Source organism: Anastrepha obliqua, chromosome 2 (genome assembly GCF_027943255.1).
Source record: "Anastrepha obliqua isolate idAnaObli1 chromosome 2, idAnaObli1_1.0, whole genome shotgun sequence".
NCBI classification, from domain to species: Eukaryota; Metazoa; Arthropoda; class Insecta; order Diptera; family Tephritidae; genus Anastrepha; species Anastrepha obliqua.
Genome location: NC_072893.1, coordinates 24,269,849 through 24,289,525, shown reverse-complemented (window position 1 = coordinate 24,289,525; position 19,677 = coordinate 24,269,849). Strand labels below are relative to the sequence as shown.

General features: G+C 38.1%; 3 protein-coding genes across 5 annotated transcripts; all 3 read right to left on the bottom strand.

Moving 5' to 3' along the window:
- Positions 1 to 1,822: 1,822 nt before the first annotated feature.
- Positions 1,823 to 4,127, bottom strand: LOC129238051 (trypsin-like). The gene is made up of 4 exons (XM_054873091.1): positions 3,760 to 4,127; positions 3,290 to 3,515; positions 2,503 to 2,788; positions 1,823 to 2,447 (listed from the first exon to the last, which is right to left on the bottom strand). The coding sequence occupies exons 1-4, from the start codon at positions 3,824 to 3,826 to the stop codon at positions 2,052 to 2,054; spliced, it is 975 nt and encodes a 324-aa protein (XP_054729066.1). The 5' UTR covers positions 3,827 to 4,127; the 3' UTR covers positions 1,823 to 2,051.
- Positions 4,128 to 4,235: 108 nt separating this feature from the next.
- On the bottom strand, positions 4,236 to 7,984 carry LOC129236882 (uncharacterized). Of its 2 annotated transcripts, none has more exons than XM_054871155.1 (5): positions 7,756 to 7,984; positions 7,308 to 7,659; positions 6,854 to 7,106; positions 6,223 to 6,549; positions 4,236 to 6,155 (listed from the first exon to the last, which is right to left on the bottom strand). In XM_054871155.1, exons 1-5 carry the CDS (start codon positions 7,897 to 7,899, stop codon positions 5,819 to 5,821), a joined length of 1,413 nt encoding a protein of 470 aa, XP_054727130.1. In that variant the 5' UTR covers positions 7,900 to 7,984; the 3' UTR covers positions 4,236 to 5,818. The 2 variants fall into 2 exon arrangements, with proteins under 2 accessions (XP_054727130.1, XP_054727131.1); XM_054871156.1 differs by having other exon boundaries at positions 6,041 to 6,155; positions 6,231 to 6,549.
- Positions 7,985 to 12,697: 4,713 nt separating this feature from the next.
- Positions 12,698 to 18,455, bottom strand: LOC129236880 (modifier of mdg4). Of its 2 annotated transcripts, none has more exons than XM_054871153.1 (6): positions 18,163 to 18,455; positions 17,655 to 18,103; positions 16,380 to 17,592; positions 16,186 to 16,310; positions 13,663 to 13,787; positions 12,698 to 13,594 (listed from the first exon to the last, which is right to left on the bottom strand). In XM_054871153.1, the coding sequence occupies exons 1-6, from the start codon at positions 18,451 to 18,453 to the stop codon at positions 13,536 to 13,538; spliced, it is 2,262 nt and encodes a 753-aa protein (XP_054727128.1). In that variant the 5' UTR covers positions 18,454 to 18,455; the 3' UTR covers positions 12,698 to 13,535. The 2 variants fall into 2 exon arrangements, with proteins under 2 accessions (XP_054727128.1, XP_054727129.1); XM_054871154.1 differs by having other exon boundaries at positions 13,675 to 13,787.
- Between the last annotated feature and the right edge of the window lie 1,222 nt (positions 18,456 to 19,677).

Below are 19,677 nucleotides of genomic sequence, written 5' to 3'. Positions count from 1 at the left end.
TTTGATTTCTTTTTTAGACTTGGAACATAATATCTTCATAACGAGCACTCGGATTTAAACCAAATAAATGTTGTTAAGTAAAACGATCAATTATTTATAAAATACAAAAGTTTTTGGGTTGGTTTTTATATTTTTTTTTATTATATTTTCAAAAACATAGCTGAAAATCTACATTATTTTTGGCTCAAGTGAATAGGTTTGACCAACAAAACTATAAAAAAAAATTATTCACAGCAATATTTCATAGCACTTGGTAACTTAAATAATAAAAGACACTATTTCTGCATTATTTAATATTTGGTATGACCACCCTTATTCTTAATTATTTCAAACATTCGAGTTGATAAGAAATCGTAATATTTTTCAATTTTACTCACTGAAATAGTTGACCAGGCTTTTTTAATCGCTTCAACCAAGGTCGCCGAGTCTTGAAATTTTCTTCCTTCTTCATACCCTCTCCTGGATAAAAGTCCCCAAATGTTCTCGATAATATTTAAGACTGGGGAGTATGGCGGCCACTCGAGCAAGTTGACATTCTGGTCCTTAATCCACGTTTTTGTAACCCGGGCGGTATGGATGGGGACGTTGTCTTATTGGTACGTCCATTGAATAGGTCCAAAAATTTCGGAAAACTGGGGAAAAACCTTTTGGAGCACAGTCTTATAGACATTTGCATTCATATTTGATGAAACAAACTGCAGCTCGCAAGTTCCATAAAACAACATGGCTCCCCAAATCATTACGACTCCTGTACAGGAGTGATGACGACTCAAAAAGCATTCCCCTTTTCACAGATCGTGAAAATAATAGTTGTAGCCATCCGGTCCGTCGAGATTAGACTTTTTTTCGTCGGAGAAGACGGCAGCCTTCTACTCCTTGTTCCATGTCATGTGATCCCGCGCAAATCGAAGTACCGCTTCCTTCCGTGCATCATTGAGAGGAGGCCTCTCTGATGCCGTTGTAGCATATTTTTTTCCTCCTTTCATTATTTTCCCGTAATCGGCTTCATTACGAAGAAAATTGCTTACCACGTTTTGGCTTCGACCAATCATCTTTGCTATTTCATTATGTTTTAGGCCAGATTCAATATGGCCTTTAATTTGACCTTTTTCAAAATCGGTTAAAGCTTTTCCCCGACCCATATTAAAAAGAAATGGTAGCAATTACTTTAAATTTAAGTAGACCAAAGAAATTATATGTTTTCAATCACGCAGTCAATCAAAAAGTGAAGTCAAAGTTGTCAAACCTAATCAGATGAGCCGAAAATAGACCACACATTTAGCGAATTTCACGATGATAGCAAAATTCTGTCATATTATGAGTAAACAAATGAATATTCAAAACAAAAAAGAAAGAAGGAGAAAATTCCATAGGAACAAAGAGAGAAGAAATAATAGAAGAAATAATTTTCAAACCTATTCAGTTGAGCAGCACTGTATCAAAGCTTTTTTGCGCTTCATGAAATAATTTGTAACCCACATTCCATTTTCTTACTGTCGTATGGAAATTCCCGTATTTTGTTGCTTTGTTATTGAGAATGTCCACTAGACTAGGCTCTACTTTCATACTTGCACAACTATCAATGATCCAGTCCAATCACCACCCATTGCAGACGAAGAGCTACTCGTTCCCACCGCAGTTGGTTCTACGTAACCGGAACGACACGGATTTATATCCGGCCAAGGACTGTCCCTTCAGCAGAGTATTCCCCGTATATGTATGGGGAATGTTTATGCTGCTACAACAACAACTGTTTATTTTAACAAAATCAACAGAACTACGTTTTTTCATCAATTTTCAATTAGGCGATTTTATTGCAGCTCTCTGTATAATAACAACAAAAATAATAACTTGTTTCTCCCTAAATATTTAGATTACGTAAATATAAAAAAATTAAGTATTTAGTTAAATACACGTAAAAGCTGTTTCATATAAAATAATTATTATTTGTTCGCTACTTAAAAATAAATAGCAAAAATATGCAACAGTCATACGCAACAACTCTCCTCCTTGGCAATTTCATATTCACCTCCAATCAACACATTTTAAATCTATGCCACTTTTGCCCATATCGAACTAATCAACACACAGAAAATTCCCCACACCAGTTGCTGCAGCCTACAACTTCGGCCCATAGCACCACTGTAATAGGTGTAATTAAATGTGGAGTTCGTCAGCAAGACCCAGTCATAGTACTCAGAGACATTCGCATAGACGCCGGGGTAGCCACTCAGCGCACAACCATTGCCCCAAGAAACAACACCTGCCAAAGTGTCATTGCATGCCAATGGGCCACCAGAATCTCCCTGACAGGCGTCTACACCGCCAGTCTCCAGGTAGCCAGCACAAATCATACCCTGAGTAATGGCGCCTTCATAGCTGGTGTTGCACTGCGACGAAGCGACAATCGGAACGACAGCACTCAATAGTTCTGGCCAAACTATGCCCTATGGAAGCGTAAAATAATAACCAAGTAAATAAATACGAACAATTTGTACTCACGCTTTCCGTTATGCCCCAACCGGTCACCGTACAATTGACACCCGCTGACAAGGCCTGTCGGTTAAGCGAAATTGGTGCTACAGTTGCATAATTTTCAGGAATCAAACCATCTATGAAAAACAATGCCACATCGTTTTGGAGTGTTGTGCTATCGTAATCAGGATTTGGCACCACTTCCAGTACATTGAACTGCAGCGTATATGGAGTGACCTCGTACAGATACACAGATCCCATGACTATGGTAAACTCGCTGGCGGCACGATATGTGAGTGGTGTAACAGCGGAGCTGCGGGAAAACGCAAAAGCTGGTATAATTCATAATATATAAGCATACGTAGATACATAAAGGGTGGTTAAATTTCAAGGGCCGATGTTGAATGTGAACCACACCTTGGAAATGGAACCACGTTGGACTTTTTTCTTCGGGGTTATTTGAAAAGCTGAAAAGAAAAGCTGTACGTCGATAAGCCAGCAACAATTCAAGAACTAAAGGATGAGATAATTCGGCACATTAACGGCATAGAACCTCAATTATGCCTCAGCGTCATCGAAAATTTGGACCATCGGATGGAGGTGTGCCGCCTTGGCCGCGGTGGCTATTTGGCCAATGAGCAATACCAATATTATCATAATAAAGAAAAATGACAATAATTTCTTAAAAGAATTGTATTTTATTCCAAATCAACACCGGCCCTTGAAACTTAACCACCCTTTATGTATGTGTATGTATACATATTTACGCAGTATATATGCTTGGGTGTGTAGCCTGTAAAATGTCGATACTCACTTGACGGTACAATGCGCTGCTGAAATAACCACACGCGTTGTTATCACCGATCCTCCACATATGTGGCCATAGCCGTAGTTAAACTCGTTTTTCTTTAGACGCAACGAAACCTGCCATGGTGCACTTGTGATGCCCACAGGCGAGCCACCTATAATTTTTGAACCATTTTCCGTTAGCAAATAGGGACGAGATACTTGCGTTGGGTTGCTTTCATTGTTGGGTTGGGCTGTGAAGATAAAAAATATAACACAGATAATCAAATATCAAACGGAATTTTCCGCCAACTTATTTTAAATCGCTCCTCAGTACAAAGCTTTGTCGTCATACCAAGAAATTTATTTCATTTTCCTTAAGACAACAAAATGTCCTTTTCTTTAGGATGCAGAGTATGCATAAAATGTTTATAAAAGCATCACTTCGTTTTCACCCTAAAGTTACTGCACATTTTTAAACTATTTTTTATCACTCACATGCTTGGATTGACGCAGCGTTTTGTAAAATACACCAAATTGTGAAAAACCCAAATTGTAGCCACATTTTCAAATGTACACTAGTCTGCGAATGAAATGGTTAGTCATACTCCCACCCGTATTATGTCAACACAAATATATATACATACATATCTACTTAAACACCGCCAGCAAGTCAAAGGCGCCGACCAAACGACTGTTACCGAACGAATGATTTCTTCCTTGCAGAAATGTAGCCATGAAGTAACAAAACTTTATACTGCTACACATACGCACATACGCACATACAAGTAGTCAAAAATATTTTTGGCGTTATGATTACACACGATATCATTTATCATTATTGATAAATATGTATGTAAGTGTATGGAGAATAAATATATTAATACCGAAAGTGACACAATAAGCTAACAATGGCTTCAATATTTAAGTTATCAGCCATAGTCGGTAATATAATTGAAAGGCATATTGGGAAGTCAATTTAATTTTCGACTGAAACTAAATTTCATTTATTACAAAATACAAAAAGGGTTAAATTTGTTTGTACATATTTGATAAAATAATAAGATATATTACAAAAACTATGTTTCGATTATAAATTGCGACAAATACAAACTTTAACATTTACATATTCTAGAATTCTAAAAAACACACACACATATACAACAATTTCGCAACAGTAATTTAGCATTTCAACCCCTTGAGTGGAAATGACGGGCCTCGCCCGTCAAGATTTTCTACACTAAATTCCAAATTGACTGGCGTCACCCGCAGAATATTTTAACGTTTAGAATCATATGGATTTCTTTCAACTTGTAAAATAAAAATATTATTATTGCTGCACATGGTCTTTTTTTTATATTCTAGCTAAACTGACTTTAATATAGATCAGGGCTTCTTAAACTTTTTTGTATAGCGACCCCCTTCAAGCTTAGGAAATTTTAAACGACCCCCTCCTCCATATAATGAAATATATATTAACCGTAGATGTAGATGTAATACCGCACTATTTTACAATGTAAATAAAATAGGGATTAAAGAATATGTACCCATTCATTTCACATATATATAATTGGAAACGTTGACGGGATATCGGTCGTAATAAAACACAATAAATAGAATGGCATAAAACTATATATCTATATATTCAATAGAAAAAATAAACTTTTGTAACAATTTTTTTAATAAAAACATATTATTAAGATCAAACAATATTAATGTGACGGATGTGATTGTTTATTTTTACACAAATAATTAAATCTAGGCTCAATTTGAGATAGTGCAGATCGTAATAAATTTTCAAGGTTTATTAAAGCTGCACGGTATTTTGATTTTATGTAAGTTAATGTGGAAAAGGCTGATTCACATAAATATGTTGTACAAAATGACAGTAATTTGTTCATTGCCATTTCCGATAGTAGGGGATATTCTGATTTGATTTCTATCCAAAATTCATGCACAGGCACTTGAGAAAATCTGAGTCGCAAGGTAGTACCACTTGTTAATTTGGCAAATTCTTCTTGTGCTTTTAAGTTTAAAAAATTAATTCCTTCCCCCTTTCAGTAGTCTCGCGACCCCCTGGAGGTCGCAACCCACAGTTTAAGAAGCCCTGATATAGATAACGGTTTTAAGTTTTTTTTTTTTGATAAATCACTCATAGAATTGCGCTAAATTTAATTGTCTGCACACGTACTATTCTTCGAGATTTAATCGTAAGGCAAGGGGTTGAGCTACTTTTATTGCAAGTGAGTTTGTAGCGCTGGCCTTCGATGCCAGCACCTTTGAATTGGGCATTCAATTCTTCATGTTGTTGTTGTTATTGTTATTGTTGTTATTATTATTATTTTTTTTTTGATAAATCACTCATAGAATTGCGCCAAATTTAATTGTCTGCACACGTACTATTCTTCGAGATTTAATCGTAAGGCAAGGGGTTGAGCTACTTTTATTGCAAGTGAGTTTGTAGCGCTGGCCTTCGATGCCAGCACCTTTGAATTGCGCATTCAATTCTTCATGTTGTTGTTGTTATTGTTGTTATTGTTATTATTGTAGCAGTTTACTAATTCCTTATCAATGCATCCAGTTTACTAAGCACCGAGTCCACGTAAGCGCTTATATCATTATTAATGTACTCCTTTTTGTGCACTAACTGTGATGCTGATATTTTTTGTGAATTAGCTAAATATTTACTTTTCGAAGCCTTATCGGGAACAACACTTGTAACACCACTAATTTTTACTGGCTCCGTACACTCATCCACCGTGTAGACCTCACTTTGTCCAGCGTTTTCAATCACCTTCAACTCAATTGAATTATTCTCATGCATTGCACATTCGCGACGTCTTTGGCGGGTATTCGGCCTTTCGACAACACGCGGTGACAAATTGTGGTTTTTACTGCAAAGAAGAGAGAATCGTTTAAGTTTTATAACGGAAGCACACATATTGCGAGCAATAATAAGACCTTGCTACCTCCTTTGCAGTCTCACTTGCGCTATTATTAATGGGACTTGGCACTGTTTTCGCGGCATTGCTTGTTGGCTTTTCGGTTGGCGATCTGATGTTGGTTTGACCATATTTCTCAGCTTTCTGTTCGTTATTTCGTGCGTCATCTGCGCAATTATCACTGTTAATAACATTTTCCGGCACTTTTGGTATCACTTCATCGGTTCCTTGTGGCTGCTCACTTTCGCTTAACGATTGACTTTGACTTTCGTATTCCATTTTTTGTCTGCGTGATTGAAGTGTGCATGTCATTCGCGCTTTTTGCATTTGCTTTGCTTTGCGTTTTCTATTAAAAAAAAAACAGTGCATATTAATCCGGGGTTTTTCGCTGGACAAATACAAACACAAACTGTCGCAACCAGGTAAAAATTACCACATAATATATAAGTGTATAATTATTAAATATTTATTTTACGTAGTGAGCGCGTCTTTTGTTTCTATGCAAAAAGGTACTTGAAGCGGCAGGTCACAATATTTTTTAGAAAAAAAATTTGAAGTGGTTTTATTACCTCTGTGGTATTTTTTACCTAGTAACTACGAACGCCGGTTTAAAGATATTGCGCGCTAATGCGAACTAACAAATTATTTACCTATTGCGTGGACTTTCGCGATCATTTTTGCGCCCACTTGGTGAACTCTTATCCGCATCATCTTCTATTTTAACTCTATTCGTTGGACTGCAATTGTTACTTATTGAAGTTTTTGCCTCGTTAGTTGACTCTGTTTCCCCATGTTTCGCTTGCCAATGTGCTATAATTTTTTGCAAAATCTTTGCATTGTTATCAGTTTCAGCATATCGTTCACGAAACTTATCCACATGAAAGGCATTTGTTGCAACGGTGGCTACAATAATGAATCAATTAACTAATTAGTTAGGTTGTTGTTGTTCTAGCAGCATATACAATCCCCACACATATACTGGGAACGCTGCTGCAGTGACAGTCCTTGGCCGGATATAAATCCGGGTCGTTCCGGGTACGTAGAACCGACTGTCGTGGGAACGTAGTTAGTTAGGTCGAATAATTTGCACCGAACTTAACTTACATCTGCGCAAACTTCCATATTCGGTGCGATACTGCTTTATTTCGTCCTCTTTGCGCCGCAACACATCCAGTAGCTCTTCAATTTGCGCCGGCAAATTATTAACTACACTGGCAACTTGATGAACGGGTAGCGGAATAGTAAGAGTGTTATCTTGGCGCTTTAAGCGCCACTCAAAATTCAATCGACAACCTTTAACGCGATATTTTAGTTCCAAAATACGTTCACATGCACCATGCACATCCACTTGGTTCGTTTCAACGTCGTTCTCTGCCCAGTTTGCCGATTCCGGTTCCGTATTTTGCAAAGTATCGTAAGCAGTGGCCACATCAAATTTTATGCGCTTATTCAGATGCTAATATATATTTTCAAGAAATAAATAACATTAATTATCGTTATATGCCAGATAAATAAATATAAAGCTGTATGGCATAAAATTTATCTGTAGAACCTGCAACGTCTGCGCCACTTCCTCTTTCGTTTTCGATGCTACCCAATTTTCACCGGAATCATATAACAAATACTCTATTACATCGCCATTCACTGTACACTCAAAGAAAAAAGTTGTATCTCCCACAATCAATTCCTTTAACATCCTACCAAAAAAATAGTAACAAATATTTTATTTACAAATTTAACAAATAATTGTGAAATGCAAAGACTTGCACTCTCTGACACTTGTCGAGTGACACGATATGTTGTTTGTCGATAACACTATTGTGAATGGCCACGCAAATGGAACGTCAAACGGTCACAGGGTATTCTCAATAGTTATTTAATAATCGGAGGAACCGGATAAAGCTAACGAAACTAAATAATTGTTACAATGCTTTTAGTCCGTAAATAAGTGATCTTGCTATAATTAATAATTAATATTGCTGCAACATTTGTTGAATGTGTTGTGAGTGTCTTATTCTGTGCCAATGCGCATAAAACCTTAAGTAGTGCAAGTAAAGTAAAACATGAAGTTTAAGAACTGCATCCGCTCAAGGTTTCCGACTTCCGCCGCTGTGAACCATTTTCTTGTAGTTCAGTGATTTGAAGCAGTTAAAAATACATTACACATTTATCGGCTTATCGTACTTGTTTCGTGAAGAATCGACAACTCCACACTGTTGCGTCATTTCGATATCAGAATTTTTGGTTTACTGTTGTGTTTAAGGTGTTAGTGGTAATCAGAATTTTCAAAAAAATTGCATTTTTTTACATTTTCTTAAAGTATAGTATCTTAAAAAAATTGTGTGGAAATTTGAAGTCAATCCGAAAAATACTTTTCGAGTTATTCAACAATTAACAAAGGGCGCTCGGGCGCTCCGGAGCTCGATGGAAAACTTTAAATGCGTTTTTCTTAAAACTACAGTGAGTCAAAAAAGTTTAAGTACACTTAAGTTTTGTTCAAAAATTTACTAAAATAATTTTTATTTTTAAATATAAACATAAACTTTTGGCATGTAGTGTAAAAAGAGAATATTGTTAACTTAGTTTCACTCCTTTCACCTCTCTCACTGTTGTGAGTTGAAGAATAATTGTCGTAAAGGAGAGAGAGAGAGCTAAAACAGCCAAAAAAAGTTTACGTACGTTGTTATTTTTTCGTTGTTTCTTTTTCCAAAACTTACGGTTTTTCTCCGTTATTTCTTATTATCGCTCAAATGATCAAAGTTGATAGTATTTTGATGCAAATGGTATGTATAACTATTAATAGTTTTGTGTTTATGGTGACAGTTAACGTATATGATGGGTCGCGGGTGTGAAATATCAGTCGATTTGAGTAAAGTGATTATAAAATTATATTTAGAAAAAAAATCTTTGCGTGAAATCGGCAAAATTATCGGTAAATCACATTCCAGCGTGCAAGGAGTAATTAATTCTTATATAAACTCTGGAAATATTCGGCCAAAGCCGCGATCCGGGCGGCCAAAAAAACTCTCACAGAGAGACGAGCGCCGAATCTTAGATTCAATAAGGTCTAATCCCAGAAAATCTGCTGTGGAAATACAGGAAGAGGTGCAGCAAAGCGTTGGAATAAGCGTCCACCCACAAACTGTTCGAAATGTACTCCATAAGGCTGGGTACAATGGTCGAACACCGCGTAAAAAGCCTTTTATATCTAAAGTAAATAAAAAAAAGAGGATTGCCTTCACTAAAGACTATTTGAACAAGCCCGAATCATTTTGGAGCAACGTAATTTTCAGTGATGAGTCTAAATATAATTTGTTTGGTCCAGATGGAGCCGTAAAAGTTTGGAGAAAACCAAATGAGCAGATGAAAGTGAAAAATTTGGTACCCACAGTGAAACACGGTGGCGGTAACATTATGGTTTGGGGCTGTATGACAGAAGCTGGTGTTGCAAAGCTTGTGTTTGTTGACAATGTAATGGATAAGCACCTCTACCTAAAAATCCTGAGAGAAAATCTTGAGACAAGTGCGACACAATTGGGGTTTGAAAAAAATGGGTTCTTGTTTCAACAAGACAATGACCCGAAACACACGTCATATTTGGTCAGAGAGTGGCTTCTATATAACTGCAAGCAACTACATACACCTCCGCAGTCCCCGGATCTAAATCCTATCGAGCACATCTGGGATCTGCTCGAAAAACGAATACGTAAACACAAAATTACTTCGAAGGAATCCCTAAAGAAGGCTTTATCGACTGAGTGGATGAAAATAACCCAAAATGATACCGGAAACTTAGTGAAGAGCATGCGGCGGCGCTTACAAGCAGTTATCGATGCCGGGGGAGGGCCAACGAAATACTAATAACACTTAACCTATAAGAATTTTCAAATGTTTTTAATATTTTCGGTTAAGTGTACGAAAACTTATTTGACGTGCGCTCAGGACTTTTTTTCATTTTTGTATAGCTATTTCTATGTTTTAAGTTCGTAACCCATGAAAAAGCTTATTTTGTGTTCGTTAACCTTTAAATATATCTATTTCGAAGAATAAATTTTATTTTTAGATTGTATGGTGGAGTTTTTATTGATAATTTTCTAAAATTTCAGGTGTACTTAAACTTTTTTGGCTCACTGTATGTGTTTTGAACTGGTGATCACTGTAACTTAAAAGCCGTCTGGTAGATTTCAATAAAATTTATACGGCTTTTGCAAAACATAAAAAACTAGTGCCTGATTGAAGGACTTTTTTGTTTTCAAAACTTTCGATTTTTTTAAACAATTAAACGTCGGTTTTTTTCTCGAAAATCTGAAAAATATTTCCTGAGGCCGCCTGAAAAAAAAAAATCTTCGATCAGGCACAAGATTATCTATTAATAAAACTAGTTTATCTTGTCCGATTGATTTTAGATAAATCTCTAAGGACTTGTGATGATCACCGCAAGGCACCTCCGGAGAAACGGGCTCCACACAAACAGCGATAACTTTTACAATTATTATTATTTTTTTTTTTTAATTTTGCTAAAGTCAAGTCGAAAAATATTATTGAAAATTATCATTTTTTCGGGCTGTTTTCTCTGAACTTAAAAACCTTTTTTGCCTTCGTTCCAGAACACCTATTATGTTTCGGGCCAAATTTTTTGCAAATAATTCAATCTTAACTTATTTATAATGGAAAATTTATTATTATTAGCGCACCATCGGTGTTATTTTTATAAGCAACGACAAATGCAATTTGGGATGCGCTCAAGGGCCCATATATATATAATTTTGGTGTTTCATGCACGGAGATTAGAACGTACGCACTTTCGATTATTTTTTTTGCGTGCCATTCTAAGGAAGGTATCTTTTTTTTCGTGGTCACTCCTCTCCGGAGCATAGGGCCTCGACAAGACTCTTCCATCGTACACAGTTCTGTGCTGTTGCTTTTGCACCGTCCCATGAGATGTCGGCATCTGCTAGTTCGGGCAGCATCGACCTTCTCCAAGTGTTTTTGGTCGATCGCGACCTCTGCTCCCTTGCGGGTTCCAGTCCAGTGCCATTCTCGTGAAGGAACGTATCTACCGTGGAAAAAAAGGAGTTGGTTGTATTTTATACGCTTACCCACCTACCAACCTTTCGGCCAGATATGTGGCATTGGAATTGCCAATGGATGACCCCATACCGTCTTAAATTCTCGCTTATTTATTCAGAACCTTCGCGTCTTGCATTTAAAACCTTTTTGTTATCCATCGCCGTTATAATTTAATGAGGGTTAGCCCTCCGTTGGACACCCGGGTCTAGCCAGACTCTTCTGGCCAGAATTATTTTACTTTGGGATTAACCCTCGGTTGTGCATCCGGATCTAGCCAGACTTTTCTGACCAGACTTTTTGACTTTGGTCGTGAATTTAACATATATCTATTAAAGGTAACGACTTGAGCTTCCAGGTAACTAAAAATTTAATTTTCTATCAAGTTATCGATATAACCTTTTAACCCTTTGGGGACGCGTGTCGACATATAGCCGCCTAATAGCGTTTTACCGTTCCGGAGGCGTGTCGGCATATAGCCGCCCAGATTAGTTCGTAGCTGCAAGGCTCGCGAAGTCTGTCGTTCTGAGCGATAAGATACGCATAGGTATAGTAAAAGAGTCACGTTTTCATTTAAAGACATTAGGGGCCATTAGTGATTAAATCTTATCTCCCTTATAATGTAAACTTGCGATGTGAGACGACGATGGAGTCAAAACGAATTTCAGTTCTTCGATTCAGTCTCTCAGTGTCACTGCCAAAGGACAACCAGCAGAATTTTTATATAAAGGGTTTTCCAATAACAGCTGTTATTTTTAATAGGATTGCACTATCGAGAGATGATTAACGATTTTTTATGGTCGGAATTGGATGGTATTAATCTGGACAACGTTTACTTGTTTATTTTCAACAAGACGGCTCTACATGCCACACAAGCAACGAAACCATTGATCTTTTACTTTCCGGACCGTGTTATCTCTCGAAGAGGTGATCACAATTGGCCACCGAGATCTTGTGATTTAACACCTTGTGACTTTCTTCTTTGGGGCCACGTGAAAGAGAAGGTCTACGCCAACAACCCAGCGTCGATTCAAGAGCTCAAAGATGGAACTCGTGAGGCTATCGAGGACATAGCCACGGCCACTTTGCAATTCGGTTATGGAAAATTTCATGAAAAGGATATTGTCCTGTATGTGTGGTCGTGGTGGTCATTTGCCTGATATTATTTTCCACTATTAACGGCATACCTTCCTCTTTATAATGAAATAAACATCCAAGTATTTATTTAAAAAAATAGCATTTTTCTTTGAATATCAAATTAACACCTCTGTTTGGACAACCCTTAGAGATGATACGTTAGATAATGACGTTCTGACAGATAGATGACGGCATTACTTCGTCAAGCGGAAGCGAAATCCGCGCAGTAAGGAATCCACTCAGGCATTTCAACATTAGTAGTGATAGCAACAATAACAAACGTAAGTATGTACGATAGAAATTAAATATATATTTTTATTAATTATATTAATTATAAGCATACCAACACACATTTAGTCGTCAAGTTTTGTTGTATCGCTCTTGAAAGTTTTAATTATAATAAAATGTATTTTGCATTATTTGCATTAATCGACTATTTACAGCATCTTAAATCTAATAATAAATGTATTTTTTATGTTGTCTAAAAATACAAACTTTTCTAGTCAGTTAATTGGAATTTAACTACAAAAAACATTGCAAACAAGTAATACGCGACCAAATTTAACAAATTGCCTCGACAATCATTTCAAGAATTTTATTTGCTAATTGAATACATTAATTTAATTTAATCCTTTGCACTTAGACCTTAAGTTATTCAAATTTTCAATATGATTTAGCTAAAAATTACGATTTATGCAGTAAATCTAAACAAATCAATAACTACTTCAGTAACTTCACTCCTTCACTTCACGTAAGCAGCACTCGTCCTATAAAAATACAATTACGTACGCCGCTTTGTATGTGCGTGTGTCGATTGGGAACAACTAAAACTAGCCTCACACTAAACTTACAACTTTTACGTGTCTTTTTCAATGTCTTTTTCCATACTTAAGCCTAATAATAATTTCTTCTTAATGGATATTCAGATGTATACGTATGTAAATACTTATGTGTGTTATTGTTTGATGGTAAAGCAATTGAAAGAAATACAAAAATTATGAATAAATTAAGAATAGTCTAGTAACACTTTTCCTCTACTCTACAGCTCTACTGCAGACAACAACACTCGCTTATTACTGGTGAACAGCTAATTTATTTACAGGTTGCAATCTTTAGTTGTGGTTTTTTTCAAATCTGTGGCCGCGTCCACAATTCACTTAGATCCTTTGGACGTATTTTACCGATTTCTGTAATGAAAAGTAGCAGATAGTTTAGTAAAAAAAGTGTATAGATCGAGTAAGTGAGCCATTTATACCGTCAGACCTACCCAACTGGCCGGGCAATAGGCCGCTGCTGTCACGTTTAGGCGAAGGCCAGACCATGTCGAAACGCGGCTGCACGGCTAACTGGTTTGATTGCGTGGGACGAAAAGTAGTGCTGCTGTAAAAGAAAATACGAAAAGCAAAATTAATTTTAAGTTTTTGGTTAAACCAAATCTTAAATGTAATTTCGTTTTCGAACGGCCTGCAGCGCACTTTTCCAACTAAAACAAAAAAAAAATAGAATTTCTAATAAGGCCCCCTAAAAGCAAACATGTTCGAGAGCAAAATTAGACATCACCAGCCAAGCATATCAAGCCAAATCGAGAACATAAGCTTCACTTCCAAAGAGAAGAAGAAGCGAAAAAAGTTTACGAACGAAAAATTTGTTATCACTTGCAAAATTGGGTAGCAGAAAACTCATCAGCTAAGTTTGCTTAAATTTTGTTGTTGTTGTTTTAACAGTAATAGAAGCCCCGTCAGTTTAGGGTATTTCACCGGTGGTCTTCGTCTGACTCATCTAAAGGTTAGCCCAGGAAACATGCTGCTTCGACGGGTTGGGCCCAGAGGGGGAGGGGTGTTAGATGAGTAGGTTTTAAAGGGCATGTGAAAAGGTGGTTAGTGTCGTTCGGGGTACCTTCACATGCCGTACATATGTTTGGTATGTCGGGGTCAATTCTGGATAAGTAGGAGTTTAACCTGCTACAATATCCAGAACGTAATTGTGCCAGTATTACGCGGGTCTCACTGGGAAGCCGGAGTTCCTTATCTGCTGTATGTGGTGGTTGGACTCCGATTACGGCATTCACTGGACGGGAGCTCAAGAAGGTGGTGACGGTCTCCCGGTGAATGTCGTTTAATGACTGTCTAAACACTGTCAGGTCCAGTATATTTCTGTCAATTTTGTCCTGGTGATATACGAAAAAATGTAATAATTTTAATATAATTTTATTTTTTTTATTCAATGTTGAAAATTTTCGTATGCAGTTTTATACCTTATTAAATTTTGGTACGTATGCAATAAAGTACAAGTTTGAGGTTGTTAAAAGCTCTCGTTGGTGTTTCATAATATATTTCCTTGACGGTTTTGCGCAGTTTCTATTATTGGGTTGTCCGAAAAGAAATTGCCGATTTTTTTAAAGAATTTTAATACATTTTTATTCATTCATTCTTAGAATGAACCCTTTTGCCATCTTTCCGGCAAATTCATTATTCCGCGCTTGTAGAACTTCTGGCTTTATTCACAAAAAACTAAACCAAGTGCCTCGTCAATGCCAAAAGTTTTACCATTTAAGAAGTTCTGCAAATACCGAAACAAATGGTAGTCTGACGGTGCAAGGTCAGGGCTATATGGTGGATGCATCAAAAGTTCCCAGCTAAGCTCTCTCAGTTTTTGGCGAGTGACCAAAGATGTATTCGGTCTAGCGTTGTCCTAATGAAATATGACACCTTTACGATTGATCAATTCTGGTCGCTTCTCGTTGATGGCTGTATTCCATTTGTTCAATTATTGGCAGTAGTCATCCGAATTAATCGTTTGGTTCCTCTGAAGCAGCTCAAAATATACCACACCCTTCCAGTCGCACCAAACTGACAGCATAATCTTCTTGTGGTGAATATTAGCCTTTGAAGTGATTTGTAGCGCTTCATCATGCTTGGACCACGACCGTTTTCGATTGACGTTATTGTAGGCAATCCAATTTTCATCACCAATGGTAATTCGCTTCAAAAACGAATCGACTTCATTGCGTTTAAGATGCATATCACAAGCGTTGTTCTGGTTTGTTCAATGAATTTCTTTCAATTCATGTGTTACCCAAATATCAAGCTTTTCTACCAATCCAAGACTATTTATATGCTCATGAAGGGTTGATTTTGGTATATTTAAGTTCTCTTCAATCTCACGCAAAGTCACATGACTATCCTATTCGATTAAAGCCTTGATAACTTCTTCATCGACATCACTTGGCCGACCTGAACGTGGCTCATCTTTATGTAAAAAATCTCCAGAACGGAATTTGATAAACCAATTTCGACACTGTCTCTCTTTTAAGGCTTTATCACCATACAAATCACGCAACTTTTTAGCAACCTGCTTTGCGCTTTTTCCTTTCTTTATGGAAACGATAAAGTAAAATATGACAAAAATGCTCTTTTGTGGCCTCCATATTAAAACTGAAGCTAAACAAACACTTTTTTTCTAAGCAAGCTAAAAGTGACAGCTAATAACTGTCAAAAGAAATAATTAAAATAAATAGTCACGAGCTGTTCACGAGCTGTTTCAAAATATTCATCAACATGCTTTTACGGTTAATTGACTTTAAAAAAAATACTTAGTCTTCCCATAAATCCTGTGAGAAATTTTACAATGCAAACGGCGCGAGCAAATTCGTAGGAAAAAGTTCCGTTATTTTTGCTTTTGTTCGTATGCATTGTCTAGAAAAGTTCGAGAACGAATTCGCAGAAATAGTTAAACAAAAAATGTTTATATCTATTATAAAAATGAGTTTCATACCAACCTATAGGGATGTTTCAAGCATCCATAAACCTCCCGATATCGTCCATACAAAGTGCCATAGGACACCCCCAAAATGCGTGCAGCTTTTTTCATTTCCAGTCGCTTATTTTTGATAGCATCCAATACCTGAAAAAAGTTAACAATGAAAATACGATCATGTCTATAAGGTAATATTATATTTCTAGGCAAACTTACACGTCGTGTGAACGGCTCTTCCCAGAATTGCGGTCGTCGTCCTTTGGCCAAGTAATCGTCCATTTTAATCACATCCTGCCACTCGGACATTTCTTCAGTGGTCAAGCGCAAATCAGTGCTGTCGTACTCTTCCATTTTTATATCCACATAGTCTTGATCATTGCCGTTAGCAGCCGCCGCCGCTGCCGCCGCAGCTGTTGTGCTGCTTGACGAAGATGTCGTTGCACCCGTCGACGGTATGGCAGCGGTGGGCGCATGCACGAAATCGTGCGTCATCAGCATGCCGTGCTCGTTCAGCAGATAGCCCTCGGGCACATATTTGCTATAGGCATGCGCCGTGTGATGTAACGAAGGTGGTGGCGCGATTTGGTCGCTGCTGATACTCGTGCGCTTATGTGACCCGCTCGAGCTGGTTGCTGCATTATTAGCAGAAGCGCTGCTAGTCTTCTCCGCGGATTGTCGCACGCTTTCCATTTCTTCAACTGGCTGCGGCACACTAGCAACAACAATTGCTTTTTGTTCGTCCTCCTCCTCAGCGGTGGCTAAGCGCTCCGGCGGTTGCTCAGGCATTTCGTTTTGCGTGATATGTTCACGTGACTGCTGTTCGTCACGCCCATGTTCGCTATTTTCTACGTTGCTATCGTCGCGCTCCTCAGCGCTTGGACGTTTACGCGTAAGCGAGCGTTCATGTGACTGCAGTTTTTCGTGCTCCTCCGAGGAGCGTTCCTTGCGCTTCTTTGCATCTATTTTCCCTACACGATTTGTTTCCTTTTCCTCAACAATCTCCGACTTTTGTTCCTTTGCCAAGGCGGCTTCACTGCCGCACTCAATAGCTGACTCACTATCGCCGTCAGCACCTACGTTCACCTCCAAATTGCTGGTAATCCATTCTGGGTCGGCTTGCACATCATCCTGTTCCGCTTCGTCCGCTTCTGCTTGCAGCTGCCGCTGATGGTGGTGATGGTGGTGATTATGGTGCTGTTGTTGTTGTTGGCGTTGCAATTGGCGCATGCGCTTATTATGCTGTTGCTGCTGGATGTGTTGGTGGTAGGCGGCTGCAGCTGCGACAGATGACACCGAAGGCGGCGGTATAGGTGAAATTACCGCAAGGCGTCGTTGCTCATCGTTGTAATGCCGCTGCGCCTCCAAGTAAGCTTGATGCTGATGATGATGATGCGCATCAATGTGGTTGCCATAGTGCGCCAGCTTTCGACTAAAAGCGAGAATTTTAATATAAAAAGAAGAAACAAAAACGCATTCCCAACCCAAACTCACACATTGAATACATCGTAGGCATCGTCGAGTGGCGGACGGCCACGCTTGCGTTTCGGCCCCAAGTAATGTTCCGCCGGCGATGCGACTGACGCCACAGCAGCTGCAGCAGCGGCGGCCGCAGCAGCCGCCATTGAAACGCTACTCGTAGACGGTATAGGCGTTAGGGTGGGCAAACGCTGTTGCGCAGGAGCAGAAACCTTCGGCGATGATAGCTTTCGTTCGCGTTGCACTTGTTGTGGTTGTAGCTGTTGCTGATCCATCAGACTCGGCGAACCTGCACGCTGCTGTTCGTGACGGGAGCCATACAAGTCGTGCACGAGTGTGGGTGAGTGAAACTCGGTAGCAGCGGTGGGCAGCGGTGGACCGTCGTCGTCATCACGCCACGAAACTTCCGCCAAACCTTTGATTTTGAGATCATCTGCAGTCTTTAAGAGTGATGCCAAATTTGCCTGCGAAAGTCAATATTTTATATTGAATTCATTTTTTTTCTGCTTATAACTGCACTTACATGTTCCACATTTATTTCGCCTTTGTACATAAATTCAATCAGACACTTCACATCGGCGAATGTTACATCCTTCATGATGATGATCGGGTCACGCTCGCTGGCGTAATTGGTCAGCACTGTGTCAAAAAAGCTGCTGCAGGCGCACAACACAACGCGATGAGCGCGAATTAGCTGCCCCTCGCAGGCCAATGTGACATCGCAGAAGCAGCCACGATCCAGCAGCTGTGAGAACATCGTCTGTAAATTGCTGTGATGATATTTCCATCGCAAGCAATATTGTTGTGGCAACATGGCGACTGGAAGAGAGAGAAAACACGGCATGCATTCAGTCAACTGGATAGATATGAGAATCTTCATTAACATAGGGTGATCAGTTTAGAGATATCAGATTTTAAATTGAAATAAAACAACGAAAACTATTATTATTTTTGTGTAGAACCATTCATGGCATTTATTTTTTAGAAGATAATCCCTGTCAAATGTTGGCCGCAACTGCGTCGTAATTCGGTCAACCGCAAACACGAATTTCGAATGATTCGATGGAGGGCTTCGGTCGATATCTCGTGAATAACTTTAGTTAGCTGAATGTTGGCTTCTAATGCCTCAATCGAAGCTGGTTTATCCACAAAGCATTTAGACTTTATATACCCCCAGAAATAAAAGTCCAAAGGTGTGGTATCACACGATCTTTATGGCCAATCCACTGGTCCGAGAGGAGAGATAACTTGCTCACCGAATCGACGACGCAGTGAATCCATTGTTTCGCGGGCTGTGAAATAGACGGCAAGTAACACCGTCTTGTTGGAACTTGTTGAAATGTTGTGGAGATCACGGCCTTCAATTTCCAGCATCAAAAAGTCGCTAACATGACGCGATGGCGTTAAATATTCACTGTCACATTGGCGCCAGCGTCGCACACTGGGGATTTTTGTACTGAGATGCGGAAAAAAGTATACATACCAAAAAATATTTACATTTTTACTACTAACGAAGTTGTATATATTTGTGTATGAAAAGAACATGTTTAAAAACATTATTTTTTAAAACTATTTTTTAAAAAAAATTTTTTTAAAAAATTTAAAAAATAATGTTTTTAAAATTCATAAATTTTATTTTTAAAAATATATGGAAAGAACATGATTTAAAACAATGTTTAAAAACTGTTTTAAAAAAATGTTGAAAATCAATGTTTTTTCCATATAGAAATATATACTACTGCGTTATTTGTAAAAATATGAAAATTTTTATATGGACTGCCGACAAGTGAATAAATAATGAACAAATATTTATTTTTAATGATGTCATACATACACAAATTATACACATTACATATTCATATAAAACATATTTTTTTGCAAATTTTATTCTTGTAAAAGCGCAATTACTTCCTTGCTTAAATCACTGTGCTTTTTCTTATTGAAAGAAGGTGTCAAATGTGATATCAACGGGTTTGATGTCACCATCATTCGGTGCATGATGTCTTGATTCGTGGCAATTCTGCTGCATTTTCTGGAG

Bases quoted from the DNA above. Each gene is read 5' to 3' on its own strand.
- LOC129238051 (XM_054873091.1), bottom strand. From the start codon at position 3,826: ATGTGGCTACAATTTGGGTTTTTCACAATTTGGTGTATTTTACAAAAC. The intron at 3,516-3,759 runs GTGAGTGATAAA...TTATCTTCACAG, and splicing joins CGCTGCGTCAATCCAAGCAT to CCCAACCCAACAATGAAAGC. The intron at 2,448-2,502 runs GTGAGTACAAAT...ACGCTTCCATAG, and splicing joins GTTGGGGCATAACGGAAAGC to GGCATAGTTTGGCCAGAACT.
- LOC129236880 (XM_054871153.1), bottom strand. From the start codon at position 18,453: ATGTTGCCACAACAATATTGCTTGCGATGGAAATATCATCACAGCAAT. The intron at 17,593-17,654 runs GTGAGTTTGGGT...TCTCGCTTTTAG, and splicing joins GCCTACGATGTATTCAATGT to TCGAAAGCTGGCGCACTATG. The intron at 16,311-16,379 runs GTAAGTTTGCCT...AACTTTTTTCAG, and splicing joins AAGAGCCGTTCACACGACGT to GTATTGGATGCTATCAAAAA.
- LOC129236882 (XM_054871155.1), bottom strand. From the start codon at position 7,899: ATGTTAAAGGAATTGATTGTGGGAGATACAACTTTTTTCTTTGAGTGT. The intron at 7,660-7,755 runs GTTCTACAGATA...AATATATATTAG, and splicing joins AAGTGGCGCAGACGTTGCAG to CATCTGAATAAGCGCATAAA. The intron at 6,156-6,222 runs GTCTTATTATTG...TCTTCTTTGCAG, and splicing joins ACTGCAAAGGAGGTAGCAAG to TAAAAACCACAATTTGTCAC.